Here is a 16359-nt window from a genome sequence, read left to right as displayed (position 1 = left end):
ATTTATATATGAGAGTATAGTAGAGTTGTATTTTGATGATATCTTCGCAATATAATACTTGATAATTTATGATAATAGATTTTCTATTACACAAAGATGATACACAAGAATTCAACACAAGAGCTAGAATAATGTAAAATTTTTTTTGATGACTACTAGAATAATTTAAATATGTAAACTTGGTGTGTCTCAAAACTTTTTGTTAGGATATATTTTTAGTTGAACATTTTGAATTAAATAATGGTATAGTATTATTTACCTAATCCGCTTACTAATTAGTGAAAATATATTATGAAAACTCATGCTCTATTAATTGATAATGTTCCATACTCCATTATATATGATAATGCTCCACACTCCATTATATATGATAATACTCCATTGCACTACAAGAAACAAGGAGTTTAGCCACAGAAAAAACCGTGGCTAAACATCAAAATAATTATGGCTAAACACCAAAATAATTGTGGTGATGATGCTTTTGCCATGAATGAGCATTCGTGGCTAAAAAGGTGATCCATTTTTAATTAGGCATGGATTTTGCTTAATTAGCCATAGTTTTAACGCCCATAGAGACCTTTCGTTAGCCACAAATTTTACACATTTGGGTACATTCTGTTCCATGAAAAAATGAAATGGTGCACAAAAATTTTTTTGCTTTTGTCATGTTTTATCTGTGACAAAAATAGGACAGGTGGGATTTTTTAGCCACAATTTTTTCTGTGTCCAATGTTGATGGGTTATTTAATAACAATTTTTTTCTTGACAAAATAAAAACATGTAAAAATAAGGTTCAACCTTTGCCAAGCTTTATTTGTGGCTAACATAGACAGACTGAGTTTTTTTCACACTTTTTTCTGTGCCGAATATTGATGGGTTATCTAACAACACAAAATTTCGTAACTAATTGAACATTTTTAATTTAAAAAATAATTTCTAGGTATTAACTGCTAATTGAATTTTTTTCAAATTGTTTTTCTTCTGTTTATTCTATATATATTACTATTTTGAAAATATTTTACATTAAGAGATACTATTAACTAAACAACCATAATCAATAATAAATCACTGTATATAACAAACTAAATAATAATGGTTCAGAATATGAATTGTTCATATAAGATATGAAAAAAATTAAATCAACCAAATCGTACAATTCTATATGAAAACAAATAAAATTACCTCTAATACAGTAGTTTAAACTAGATATATCTAAAGATTAAACTAACAAGCCATGAGGTGCATTAAATCTAACTAAGTGTGTGGCACATCATCTGAGAAAGTAGGTACTTCATTATCATATATTTGTAGTAGAAATGTGTGAAGAGTTGCCACTTGATCCTTAGCTTGTTGAAGTTGCCTCTCTAAATCTGTGACATGTGTAACACCCTAATATTCAAATCCTTATACTCGGGTCATAAGTCAATGATATTAATGTGGTGGGGTGGAATAATAACACGTATATAATTTGAAGGAATTATTAAACGCGAATCCTAAAAAGGAGTAAATTAAAAATCGCAAACGAAGACACTCTCATATCAAAGAAAAAGAAGTAAAACACATTCAGAAAGTGGAATGATTAAAACATTAAGGAAGAATGGAATAAAGATTGGATATGTATCATAATATAAGTATACTAGCCACTAGTCACAACCTGCGAAGTTTAGGTCGGCTAGGGTTACAGAATTAAAACAGTTGACAATAGTATTTTACTATCTCTCCCATGTACCTCATCGCCTCTATAGGCAAGTTCTAAAATAAACATTTACATACATCATATTAAAGTTTTTTTAAATAAAAAGGAGAAATTCTAAAAGTACAAAACAGAATCAAATAGACTTTGTTGTCGTCCAGACGAATCTAGCTCAATGCTGAGCACCAGGACCTACGTCTGAAAAATAAGAGATATGTGGAATAAGAACCCCTAGCCCATGAGTTTTCAGTACGGTAAAATTTCCCTCAAAGAGTATGTGGAATTTGTGCTTGTTATTCTCACTATACTGATGAATGTCCACAACTCCAAGAGGACAATACCTTGGCGGCTACCAATGCTTATTACAACCGTCCAAATCAAGGGTATTATCAATAAGGCGGTAACTATAATCAAGGGGTAACTACAACCAAGGTTGCCAAGAGAATCCCAACCAAGGATGGAGAGACAACTACAACCAAGGAGGAAGAGACAATGGTGAAAACTAAAGGTAGAATAACAATTACCAACAAAACCGGTATCAACAAAACCCTTCTTACCAACAACAAAACTAAGGTTAAAGGTACCAACCACCTCACCAGAGGCAAGCTCAAGTATCTCAAATCACCCAACCACAAGTCCCCCAAATTACCTACCCTCCTTCTTCCTCCAACCAAGATGAAACGCTTTGCTCTATTTTTCAAGGGCAAAAAAAGATTCAAATTACACTTACCTCTAGCCTCACCGGTCTCACCTCTACTCTCCAAGCTCTTATATCCCGTAAGGACCCACCCTCTACCTCCAATACTCAATCTCTAAGCTCTATTGCACTTCCCTCTCAACCCTTACCTAACTCCAGAAGTGGAATCAATGCCATCACCTTGAGGTCCGGTACTACATTGTAAGAGAGGAGTCCCGAGGAGCCAAGCTCAAGAGAAGTCACTCAAGATGAAGATATGATTGAGGTAGAAGATATTGAAGACGAGGATGAGGTACAAGAGACGTCTGAAGAAGAAGTTGCTCAACCGAAGCATGGAGTTCCTAAGGAAGAAAATGTTTTGAAAGAGGCTATTCCAATTTCTTTTCCACACCTAGCAAGGAGGACCAAGAAGCAAGTGGAGCTAGATCCCAATATGGTGGATATCTTCAAAAAGGTCGAGGTAACTATTCCCCTTTTTGATGCTATTCGCCAAGTTCCTAAGTATGCTAAGTTTCTAAAGGATTTGTGCATGAATAAGGAGAAGATTCATGATCTAGAAACTATTTCTTTGGGTAGCTCAATTTCAACTTTGATGGGTGCTATACCGGAGAAATGTGGTGAACCCGGTCCTTGTCTGGTTACTTGCACTATAGGTGGTATACAATTTGTTGATTGCATGTGTGACCTAGGTGCTTGTGTCAGCATTATGCCTTTATCTGTTTATGATGCATTGAAGCTTCCACCGTTGAAAAGGTCGGCAGCCCATTTTGTTTTGGCGGATAAAAGCATAATCTCGGTGGTTGGCATTGCGGAAGATGTCTTATTGAACATTAAGGGGTTGACTTTTCCAATTGATTTTTACATTCTTGAGATGTCCCCTAATGACTCTAGAAGACCATCATCTATCTTACTTGGGAGGTCATTCTTGAAAATCTCCCGTTTTAAATTGGATGCTTTTTTGGGTACATATTCCTTTGGAATTGATGAAAGAGTAGTGAGTTTCAATCTTGACGAGGCTATGAAGCATCCACCGGAGGACCATTCTCTCTTCCGGTGTGATATGATTGATGATATTGTGGCTGAAGTCCACCAGGATATAGTGGATAAGAAGAACATGGTACATGGTTTAAGTGTGGGGAAACCCCTGAATATGATGAAGATACCTTGCCACCTCCGGTGCTACCGGATAATCAAATGCCAAGCCATGAGCTAAATATGGAATTAAAGCCACTTCCACCCCATCTTAAGTATGTCTATCTTCAAGAGAATCAAAAGCTTCCGGTGATCATTGCAAAGGAGCTTACCTCCCAACAAGAGGAAAGATTGCTTAGTGTACTGGGAAGGAACAAGAGATCTATTGGGTGGAGTTTGGTGGACATAGTTGGTATAAGCCCTCAAGTTTGTGAGCATCGCATTTTTCTAGATGAGGGAGCCAAACCTATCCATCAATCTCAAAGGCGGTTGAACCCCATAATTCTAGAAGTTGTGAAGAAAGAAGTGACCTGACTACTTGAGGCTGACATTATCAATCCAATCTTGGATAGTGAGTGGGTTAGCCCGGTACAAGTGGTTCCGAAGAAGTCCGATGTCACCATAGTCAAGAATGAGAGTGGAGAACTCATGGCCACAAGGGTGCAAAATTCATGGAGAGTTTGCATCGACTACAGGCGCTTGAACTTGGCCACTCGCAAGGATCACTATCCACTATCATTCATCGATCAAATGCTTGATCGCTTGTCCGGTAAGTCACATTATTGCTTTTTAGATGGCTATACTGGTCATTTTCAAATCCATATTGCTCTGGAAGACCAAGAGAAAACCACTTTCACATGCCCTTTTGGAACGTATGCATACAAAAGGATGCCTTTTGGTTTATGTAATGCACCAGCTACGTTTCAAAGGTGCATGATGAGCATCTTTTCGGATCTTCTTGAGCACTGTATAGAAGTATTCTTGACCTTTGTTTGGATAATCTTGCTAGAGTATTAGAAAGATGTGCTAGTTCAAACCTTGTGCTTAACTTTGAAAAAAACGTCACTTTATGATAAAGCAAGGTATTGTTCTAGGTCATGTTGTCTCTAATACTGGTATATCTGTTGATCCTGCCAAGGTTGATGTTATTTCTAGTTTACCTTATTCCTCTTCTATGAGGGAAGTCTGTTTTTTTCTCGGTCATGGAGGTTTCTACTGGCATTTTATCAAGGACTTCGGTAGGGTTGCACTACCCCTTTCCCGTCTGTTGCAAAAAGATGTAGAGTTTGACTTGAGTGAAGAGTGTATGGAAGCATTTGACAAGCTGAAGATTGCTTTAACCCAAGCTCCTATTGTGAGAGGGCCTGAGTAGAGTAGGCCATTTGAGATTATGTGCGACGCATCTAACTATGCGGTAGGAGCGGCGCTTGCTCAGCTCGAGGTAAGGATTCCTATATCATAGCTTATGCTTCTAAGACATTAGATGGTGCCCAGTCTAACTATACTACCATTGAAAAGGAACTTCTAGCAATTGTTTTTGACTTGGATAAATTTCGGACCTATTTACTTGGAACCAAAGCGGTAGTATATTCAGACCATGCAGCTTTGAAGTACTTGCTAGATAAGAAAGAATCAGAGCCAAGGTTAATGCATTGGATATTGCTATTGCAAGAGTTTGATTTAGAGATCAAGGATAGGAGTGGTTTCCAAAATTTAGTGGTGGACCACTTGAGTCGCCTAGAGCATATAAAACGTGACTCCACTCTTATTAATGATGCATTTTCTTTTGATAGCTTACAAGCAATATCCAAAGTGGTTCCTTGGTATGCATCCATTGCTGATTATTTGGTTAGTCACACCTTTCCTCCACATTTTTCTAAACTTCAAAAGGAAAAGCTCAAAAGCGAGTCCAAGTATTGCATATGGGATGACCCATATTTGTGGAGATGTGGTGCTGACCAAATGATTATAAGGTGTGTTCCACAATCCAAAATTTAGTCTATCTTAGAGGCGTGCCATGTTTCTGAAAGTGGTGGCCACTTCGGTCCTCAAAGAACTGCAAGAAAAATCTTAGACTGTGGATTTTTGTGACTCACACTCTTTAAGGATGCAAATCTTTTCTGTAGCTCTTGTCACCAATGCAAAGGTTCGGAAACATATCCAAGAGGGATGAGATGTCCCAACAACTCATGTTGTTTTGTGAAATTTTTTATGTTTGGGGTATTGACTTCATGGGTCCCTTTCCAAAATTGAATGGTTTATTATATATTCTGTTAGCCGTTGATTATGTTTCTAAGTGGGTGGAAGCAATTTCTACCCGTACTGATTATGCTAACGTGGTTGTCTCGTTTGTTCGAAATAATCTCATTTGCCGCTTTGGATCACCACGAGCAATCGTGAGTGATCAAGACTCTTATTTTTGTAACAAAAGAATAACAGGTTTGATGAAGAAACATGACATTATTCACAAGGTGGCTACGATCTATCATCCCAAACAAAGGCCAGGCCAAAGTGTCTAATAGAGAGATTAAGCGCATACTCAAGAAGATGGTTAAACCTTATTGGAGGGATTGGAGCTTTAGGCTCGGAAATGCACTATGGGATTATCAGACGGCTTACAAGACACCGATTGGCATGAGTCCGTTTTGGCTAGTCTATGGAAAGGCTTGTCACCTTTTGGTAGAGGTGGAACACAAGGCTTATTGGGCTATGAAGGAATGTAACTCAGGACTGGGAGGAGCCGGAGTTGAAAGGAAATTGCAACTGGACGAATTGGAGTGCATTTGGTTAGAAGCTTATGAAAACTCAAGGCTCTACAAAGAAAAAGTAAAGGCGGTACATGATCGGAACATCAAGAGAAGAGAGTTTAGAGCTGGTGATCAAGTCCTTCTCTATAACTCAAGGTTGAGATTTATGCCGGGCAAACTGAAGTCAAGGTGGGATGAACCATATCTGGTGAATAAGGCTGAACCATATGGAGTTATCCACTTGAGTCACCCCTCAAGCCCTACCTTCTTCAAAGTCATTGGCCACCGTTTGAAACTCTATCATGGTGTGAAGATGAAGAATAACAAGGAGCTGGAGATCTTTCTCTTGAAAGACCCGGCCAAGGAAGAGGATTGAGCTCATAAACGTCCAACTTAAGGACGTTAAAAAAAGTGCTAGGTGGGAGACAATCCACCATGGTATGGTCTTCCTTATCTACAGCTTCGTTTACTTAGTTTTAGTATCTTTACTTAATTTTCTTGCGTTCGCTTTGCTTGTTTTATGCGCTAATTGCTTTTACTGATTTTAAGTCAAAAAAAGGTGTGAGAACGATGCAGCAATACAGAGAGTTGTGATGGAACCATGCAGGTGGGGTACGAGGGCACATAAACCATCCCACGTGTACGCCTCGCTGATGCGTACGCGTCACTCAGAAATTTTCCGTTCCCACACGTGTGCTTGAACGACGCACACGCGTCGTATGCTAATGCTACAATGTTGCTGCTGTCTGGTACAAAAACCAAAGACTTGTGCTAGAACCAAGCGAATGGGGTGCTAGGCACACAATCCAACCCACGCGTACACATTGCTGACGCGTACGCGTCATTTGTTTTTTTGCCCACCCACACGTAGGCGTGAGCGACGTATATGCGTCGCACAGCTTTCTTAAAAATATTGCTGCTGCATCATACAAAAACCAGAGAGTTGTGATGGAACTGTGCAAGTTTCATGCGTCTAGCATGAAAAGTTATCACACACATGCTTGCCCGACGCTTATGCGTCATTTTCACTTTTGGGCCTCTCGTGCAGACACGTGATCGACGCTTACGCGTCACTTTGTCTTTTAGCCCTCCGACTCATACGCGTATCTGACGTGCACACGTCATAGTGCCGATTCAATTTAACCAGCGCACTGCCCTGGTTTCCTTCATTCTTCTTCTTTTTTTTCATTCTTTTTTCTTCTTTCATCTATCTTCTTTCCCCTTACTTCTTTCTTCCCTCTTCCCCTCTTCCACCACCACCGGCGACCACCACTTCTGGTGGTCCCACCTTCTTTCTTTTTTTCTTTTCTCTTCTCACCCCTCTTATCTTCTTCTTACTTGCATTTACCTTCCTCTCTTCCCCTTCTTTTCAAGGTTTTTTTTCTTACTCTCTTCTACTCTTCAACCCTTCTTTTGTTTATTGCATTCAAACATTTTAATTGCTCTTACTTGTATTTTAGTTGTGTTCTTTATTGCTTCTTATTAGTTCTTTTTCTCCTTACATTTTTTGTTATTGGTGTTGGCATTTTAAGTTGGTGGATTAATGGATTATTTTAATATTTCTTGACTTGTTTATCTCATGTGATATTGCTTTGGTAGTTGATATTTTATTTTGGGCGATATTACAAACTTAGACTTATCAACTTATTTATTGTCTATGATATGCACCCCAAGTGTTTGTGAAAATGCACCAATGACACTTTGATTCATCTTTAATCTTATTCTATCAACCTAGTGCTTCTTTTTTACAACACTTACACTCCATGTGCATTGAGCTTAGTCTTCATAAATTGTCATCCACATGCTCATTATTTTTTATTTGATTCGCATGTGTTTATCATTGTTGTTATCGATGCTTGAATTTATTTTTCTAATGCTTTACACTTGCATGCTTCTTACACTCTTGCATCTAGTGATAGTGCTATGCCCCTATGATCATATTGATATCTTACTCGCATGTTGCATCTTCTTGATTCTGGTGTTTATCTCTCTGAGTTTAATGTGTTTTATTTTTCTTCCTTTTTTAGGATGGCGACCAAGAAAGGGAAGGAGAAGGCTTCTAAAAAGGCACATGCAAAGAAGGAAACTCAAAGACCACCTGCTAAGGCACAAACTTCCTCAAAAGTTAAGCCACCTTCTAAGCGGTTGAAGAGGGCCATCTGCGTTGATGAAGAAGAGAAGGAATTTCTCGCAAAGGACTCCGCAAGATTCACTAGCCGCTATTGTGAGCGGATGTTCCCCATCTTGCTCAATAGAAACTACCACAATCAGTACCTCCTACTTCTTCCAGAATAATTTGTTCATTTTGTGATGCCCCACATTGAGAAGAGGCATTGGAGATTCCTAAATCGGAGGTCGAGGGAAGTTAATCTATCTTGGGTCGTTGAGTTCTACTCCAATTATCACACGCCCACCCTTCAATCAGTTTTATGCGCCAAAAGCAAGTTCCTATATTGGAAGACGCTATTCAGTGGGTACTTGAGATTTTACCAAGTCCAGATGGGATGGATGCCTACCAAGAAGCAAAACTTGAGTGCAAGAGCTACGATTTTGACTGGGATCCCGTCCTCTGGGTCATTGCTCAACCCGTTAGTGAGTGGATCCATGGAAAAAGCAAGACTCAACCCAGGTGCATCTCCACACAAGCGCTCACTATGGAGGCTCGAGTGTGGACACATATCATGTCTCACTATGTATTGCCGATCACTCATGAGTCCACTATTATTGGAGACATGGCCATTCCTGTTTGGTGCATCCTTACAGAGAAACCTCTCAACTTTTCACAACTCATCCACCAAGCTTTGGGCCGAGTGCAAACAGTGGGAAACCTACCTTTACCACTTTGGTTATGGACTTGATGTCTGCGGCTGGCGTTTCCTATGAGACTAGGGATGTGAAGGCCATGATTCCAAGGGACGACGAATTGTCCCGAATGGAAAATATATTAGGCTTCAAGTGCTACCCGTGAGCTGAAATGAGGACCCGTCTTTGGAAGCTCCATCATCCTCGGCTCTACCATCATCGACACCACATTCACCACAACAATTCGCTCACCAGTTGTTACTTGAGCTCCTTGAGAAGGTAGACTGGGAAGGCTGGAGGATTGAGCAGATTGAGCGACGCAACAAGCATCGCTATGACTACTTGAAGAAGCTTATTGGGTATTCTAACCCGCTGGTGAGAGAATTATTGTTAGTCTAGAATTTCACTAAATATAGATTCTCGTTGCAAGTATAGTCTAGACCAACAAACAATCCTCAATCAAAGTTTAAATTTTTAAATCAAAATATAACCGAGAGTTATTCAACCTCTAGTCGTTCTCCCTAGGAATGCAATTGGAGTGTTACTATTTCGGTTGTAAAGGACACAAAGGGGTTTTGGAATCAAAGAACAAAAGATTAAAAGAACTAAGAAATCAAAGAACAAAGCAATAATCAAAATTAGAATTAATGTAAGTAAAAGGAAACAAGATCAAAACTAGTGAAAATGCTAAGATATGCATAAAAGAACCTTGACTTGGGAAATCAAGAATCCTAAGAATCCTATCATGGCCATAACCACAACTATGATAATTATGGTGAGTCACTCTTGCTTAGTTAACCCCTAACATCGAGGAGTAAGTCAAGCAAGCATAATTGACCTTAATCCATAGGTCCTAGCTAAGTTACCAAACTAGTTGATAAAATGCTAGCTTAGATGGAAACAAGAGTCAACTAACTTCTCAAGAAGTATCGCTAAATGTCAGACATTATGAATCTAGTATCTTAGGAACTCAAACCCCAAGCCAAGGTGGGAAAATCTACTAAAAAAACTAGAGTTGGCATTTTCACAAACACCTTGTGTGCATAAAAGTAAAACCTGGAAAATTGCAAAGGAAAAAGGAAAACTATAACCAACTATTCACAAAACCAACAATAAACAAGCAATCAAGCATAAAGAGAGCATAAAGCATTAAATTCATCAACCAAAACTTCAAGAAACTCAAAATTGCAAGTATGAACAAAGTAATTTGAACCAAAAGAAATGAAAGTAAAAGTGCTTTAATTAAAGAGAAAATTGAGAGTACTTACAATTAAAGAAGCAAAATCTAAAATGAAAGCTAGTTATAAAATGCTACAATTAATCCTAATTAAAAACCCTAAGAGAGCTCTCCTTAATCTACACTACTCCTACTCCTACTACTATGGAAAATATAAAAAAATAAAGTTCTAAGTCCTAATGCCTTCATATGTGTTGATATCCCCTTCATATAACATCCATTTTCAGCCTTCAAGCCTTCCAAAATGGGCCAAAAGCCCTCAGAATTCGCACAACATGTGTTTCATTAATAAAATCACGTACAGGGTCTTGTGCATATGCACAGATGTATGGGTACGCACACTTGGCTGAATGTTCTTCCGTGTGTACGCACGGGTAGTTGTGCGTACGCACACATGCTAATTTCTTCATGTGGGCATGCACGCTTGCTTGTGCGCACGCACACATGGCTGTGTGTGCTTTTCCTTGTTTTCTTCATGTTTTCTCCCTTGTACATGCTTTCTTCAACTTTTGCCTAGCCAATCATGCCTCAATGACCTAAAATCACTCAACAAACAAGTCATGGCATCGAATGGCATGAAAGCGGAATTAAATTGCTCAATTTAAGCACAAAAATGCATGTTTTTCACATTTAGGTTCAATTTAGGGATCAAACACAAAATTATGCTATTTTGGTGAATAAGTATGAGTTTATGTGATGAAATCCACTCAATTCAAGCTAAAATATATCATTAAATATGGATTCATCACCCGCCTATGGAGGAACCTGACACCTCAGACTCTACTTCCACTAATGGCGATGCAAGTGATCAAGAGGTGGACATGAAGGTGCCCCTGTCCCCCCATCTTTTGGCCATTGGAAGTGGCGATCCCGGACACACTTTCTGGATCATTGATGGCACGGAGGACCTTTCCAAGTTTTAAGTGTGGGGAGGTCGGTAATTGACTGCCGAAGGTAACAACCCTCCCACCCCCAATACCTATGTTTTAAATTTATTTTGTAGTTAGTTGTTGCATTGCATTGTAGTTAGAGTTTGTACACATTCTACCATTTCTTTCTTGCTAGGACTAGTTGGTTGAAGTGTTGATTTCCTTTTCAAGAAACTGTTTTAGAGTATTTCACTAATTTGAATTAAAATTTTTGTTTAACTTGCTTGAAGAAATTTAATTTGGAACATGGTTTTAGAGCTCAAACACACAAGCCTATTGAGATTTTTGAACACATTTGATTGGTTGCATCTTATCAACCATTATTTTGTTTTGGTGTGTGTTGTTCTTTCTGAGATTGCGATCTTTGTCTTGCTTAATTCTATATTTCCATTGTTTGATGTATGAATGCATTTATGTGATTGAGGCCTTTGTTTCACTAAGCTTACATACCCATATGGCTTTATGATGTGCGGATATTTCATACGCTTTTTGGCATCATTTTCATATAGTTTTCATTATGTTTTGTTTAAGTTTTATTATATTTTCATAGGTTTTAGTGCAAAATTCATATTTTTTGGCATCATTTTTATATAGTTTTCATTATGTTTTGTTTATATGCTTGAGAAGGCTTAACCTCAAGCCCGTAGCTAGAGGATGGTTGGAATTCATCCAACGGTCTATCATCCCTACTAGCAATCGGTCAGAAGTGATCATTGACAAAGCCATCATGATTCATTGCATCATGATTGGAAGTGAGGTGGATGTACATGAGGTAATACCTCAAGAGTTGTACAAGAAAGCTGAAAAGCCATCCACCTTAGCAAGGTTGGATTTTTCCCACCTTATATGTCATCTATGCAATTTAGCTAGAAATGTCATAGAAGGAGACATCCCCATTGAGGAGGATAAACCCATCACTAAAAGAAGGATAGAGCAAACCAGAGAGCCTACACATGCACCTTAACAAGAGCATGTGGAGCATCCTCAACAAAAAATCCCTGAGATGCCTCAAGGAATGCAGTTTCCTCCCCAAGGATATTGGAATCAATTGCATACTTCTCTAGGAGAATTAAGCTTCAGCATGGATCAGTTGAGGATGGGACATCAAGAGCATTCCACCATCCTCTATGAAATAAGAGAAAATCATAGAGTTATGAGGGAAAAACAACAGAGATAGGGGCGTGACATAGATGAAATCAAGCACTCCATTAGATCCTCTAGAAGGAGTAGTAGCCACCATCACTAAGGTGGATTCGTTCCTTTAATCCTTGTTGCCTTTGTTATTTTTCTGTTTTACATGTATTTTATCTTATTGTCTGTTTCTAGTGCATGATCATCTTTATGTCTTAAAACTATGAAATATTCCACGCATCTCTCACCTTGGTAAAAAGAAAATTTTAATTGAAAAAGAAAAGTAAGATGCATGATTTCGAGTTATATATTAAGAATTGTTCAATTATTTGATGTGGTGGCATTGCTTTTGCTTTCTGAATATATGAATAAACAGTGCATATTTGATATTGGAGTAAAGAATGTTGGCTCTTGAAAGAATGATGATGAAAGTGAAGTGTTATTGGTAATCTGAAAAATCCAAAAATTGATTCTTGAAGTAAGAAAAAGCAGCAAAAAGCAATAAAAGAAAAAGAAATTTATATATGCATATGCAAAAAAAAGCAAGCAGAAAAAGAAAAAGCCAGTAGCTCTTTAAACCAAAAGGCAAGAGCAAGGATCCAAGGCTTTGAGCATCAATGGTTAGGAAGGCCTAAAAGAAACAAAATCTTGGCCTAAACAGTTCAAATGAGCTGCGTCCCTAACTATATGCTTATGGTGTGAAGGTGTCAAGTGAAAAGCTTGAGACTGAGCAGTTAAAGTCGTGATCCAAAGCAAAGAGTATGCTTAAGAACTCTGGACACCACTGGCTGGGGATATCGCCACCACCCAAGAGATTCTTCCCATAGGTGAAAATTCGCCCAATTTATGGCCTACCATAAGTTCTGTTATATAAATAGGTAAATGTTCTTTTCCACTATGGATAGCAATGGTATGGCTAATCATTGTGAATCTTGAAGTACTATTTCTGAATCTCCCTGACCAAATCCACCAACATTAGGATTTCTAGCAAAGCTGAATCACAATTCGAAAGGGTTCACCCAGTTAAGTGTCTGTGGTGTTTATGTATACAGTGGTAATACTGGAAAACAAAGCGCTTAGGGTCAGGGCCAAGACTCAAAAGAAGTTGTGTTCAAGAATAAAAAAGAACTAAACTAGGAGAATCAATAGTATCATCTGGATTCTAAGTTCCTAAATATGCCAATTATTCTGAGCTTCAATGGAAAGTGAGATACCAAAACTATTCAGAAGCAAAAAACTACTAGTCTCGCTCATCTAATTAAAACTGAGCTTCATTGAAAACTCTGAGATTTGTTGTATCCTTCTCTTCTTTTTATCCTACTTTGTTTTTGGTTGCTTGGGGACAAACAACAGTTTAAGTTTGGTGGTCTGATGAGCGGATATTTTATACGATTTTTGGATTCTACTTTAAGTTGTTATGTTTTATGATGATTTCAGGTATTTTCTGGCTGAAATTGAGGAGTTTTGGCAAAGGCTGATTCAGAGACAGAGAAAGGACTGCAGATGTTGTCAGGATCTGACCTCCATGCACTCGAAGGAGCATTTTTGGAGTTAGAAAAGTCCAAATGGCAGACTCGCAATGGCTATGGAATGCTAACATCCAGGGCTTTCCAAAAATATATAGTAGTTTATACTTTGTTTTGGAAATGAAGACTCAAAACTGGCGTTGAACGCCAGCGACTAGTCCCATTCCTAGCGTCCAACGCCCAAAGGGGAGTTGCTGGCATCCAACGCCCATTCAGGAGTCCAAAGCTGGTGTTGGACGCCCAAAAGGTAGTACTAGCTCATGGCTTCACTCAAGCTCAGCCCAAACACTCACCAAGTGTGCCTGGAAAGTGGATTTTTGCACTGCAAGACTAGTTTATCTTATTTTCTGTAATTCTTAGTTGCTAGACTAGTATATATAGAACAAAGATCACCATTGTTATAGACCTTTACCCATTCGAACTTTTTACTATTATTTTTTGTACAATATGAGTCACTAACCTCCTAGGTTCAGGTTAGGAGCTCTGTTGATTCTTATGGATTAATAATATCACTATTCCACTTCAATCTATGCTTGATTCTATTCTAAGATGTATCTTCGTTCTTCATCCTAATAGATTGGGAGTATAACTTGACCATCATCCCTATTCCACATGGGTTCTTGCGAGTCTTTGACGGGATAATATTGAACCACAAGCTTGATTATACATCTCTTAGACGGCTAATCCACGACTTTGTTAGCTACTTCTCGAGACATCTGTGCAACCGAGGTGCGGGGCAATTAGGGCCTTTGTGATATAGGCTAGAACCAAAGGAGCAGTATTCTCTGATCCAGAAGATCCGACCTTGTCTGTGGCGTTTTGAGTAGGATCACCAAGGGAATGGACTGCTAGAGCTTCACCCCTGTTCAGATTAGATGACCGCTGACTCGGCGTTTGATCTGAAGCAGAGAAGATTAATGACCGCTGACCCGAGGTTAATCATTTACAGCCTGCCATGGAATGAATCAATCAGAAGTTGAAGTAGATGGTGAGAAAAGTTGATCTAGAAGGAAGAAGCATCTCTGAAGCCTCAACCGTTCTATCATCTCTTGTTTGAGTCTCTTGTTTTCTTTTCAAAAATTTTTCAAAACCTTTTCTTTTCTTTATTAATCTTTGTCTTTTATGTGAGTCTTTTGTTCTTGTTAAAGTTTCAAACTTTCTTGTTTTCTTTTGAGTCTAGTGTCAATTCTTAAGTTTGGTGTCCCTTGTGTGTTTATTTTTTCTTTAAAATTTTCGAAAGTTGTTCTTATTGTTCTTAGTGCTCTTTCTTGTTTTCTTTTTCTTATTTATGAGCAGGAACAGAGATAAAAAACCTCTCTTTGATCTTGATCCTAAACCTGAGAGGACCCTAAGGAGGCGTTTACAACAAGTTTAAGCACAACACTCCGGAAGAGATCTCACAGAAATTTTCGAACAAGAAACTAAAAATACAAACATGGCAGCCAAATAGAATAATGGAGGAGATGCATGGAAGGTTCTTGGTAACTTTACTGCACCCACTTCTGACTTTTATGGAAGAAATATCTCCACACCTGCCATTAGAGCAAATAACTTTGAGCTTATGCCTCAGTTAGTCTCTCTAATGCAACATAATTTCAAATTTCAAAGACTTCCACTAGAAGATGCACATCAATTCTTATATGACTTCTTGCAAATCTGTGATACTATTAAGACCAATGGAGTGGATTGGTGCACAGAATTGTGATTTACACTTTTCACAACTCTGGTGCCACTAACCAGCAAGTGCACTGGGTCATCCAAGTAATACCTTACGTGAGTAAGGGTCAATCCCATTGAGATTGTTGGCTTGAAGAAAGCTATGGTCATCTTGTAAATCTCAGTCAGGCGGATTCAAATGGTTATGAGGTTTTGATGATTAAAAAAGAAATAAAACATAAAATAGGATTGAGATACTGATGCAATTCATTGGTGGGAATTTCAGATAAGCGTATGGAGATACTTTGTTCCCTCTGAGCCTCTACTTTCCTATTGTCCTCATCCAATCATGTGTACTCCCTTCCATGGCAAGCTGTATGTTGGTGGATCACCGTTGTCAATGGCTACCATCCATCCTCTTAGTGAAAACATATCCGCTACGGTTTCCCACATGGCTAATCAACTGTCGGTTCTCGATCGTGTTGGAATAAGATCCATTGATCCTTTTGCACACTGTCACTGCGCCCAACAGTCACAAGTTTGAAGCTCGTCACAGTCATCCCATCCCAGATTCTGCTCGGAATACCACAGACAAGGTTTAGACTTTCTGGATCTCAAGAATGCTGCCAATTGATTCTAGCTTATACCACGAAGACTCTGATCTTATGGAATGGAAGGCTCTGTTGTCAAGAGAGGCAACCATGCATCGTAAACCAGGAGGCCAAGAGATACACACTCAAGCTCTTGCAGATAGAACGGAGGTGGTTGTCAGGCACGCGTTCATAAGGGAGGATGATGATGAGTGTCACGGATCATCACATCCATCAGGTTGAAGTAGGAGTGAATATCTTAGAACAAGAATAAGTGTGTATTGAATAGAAAAAGAATAGTACTTTGCATTAATTCATGAGGAACAGCAGAGCTCCACACCTAAATCTATGAGGTGTAGAAATTTCACCGTTGAAAATA

The 16359-nt window shown here is 38.6% G+C and overlaps 1 protein-coding gene across 1 annotated transcript; it reads left to right on the top strand.

The window, feature by feature from the left end:
• Positions 1-2646: 2646 nt before the first annotated feature.
• LOC140175630 (uncharacterized) lies at positions 2647-6485 on the top strand. The gene is made up of 6 exons (XM_072204157.1): positions 2647-2850; positions 2929-3507; positions 4441-4716; positions 4857-5335; positions 5834-6000; positions 6046-6485. The coding sequence occupies exons 1-6, from the start codon at positions 2647-2649 to the stop codon at positions 6483-6485; spliced, it is 2145 nt and encodes a 714-aa protein (XP_072060258.1).
• Positions 6486-16359: the final 9874 nt, after the last annotated feature.

This window comes from Arachis hypogaea, chromosome 10, assembly GCF_003086295.3.
Source record: "Arachis hypogaea cultivar Tifrunner chromosome 10, arahy.Tifrunner.gnm2.J5K5, whole genome shotgun sequence".
NCBI classification, from domain to species: Eukaryota; Viridiplantae; Streptophyta; class Magnoliopsida; order Fabales; family Fabaceae; genus Arachis; species Arachis hypogaea.
The sequence above is the reverse complement of the archived record's forward strand: the minus strand, read 5'-3'. Positions and strand labels throughout refer to the sequence as shown.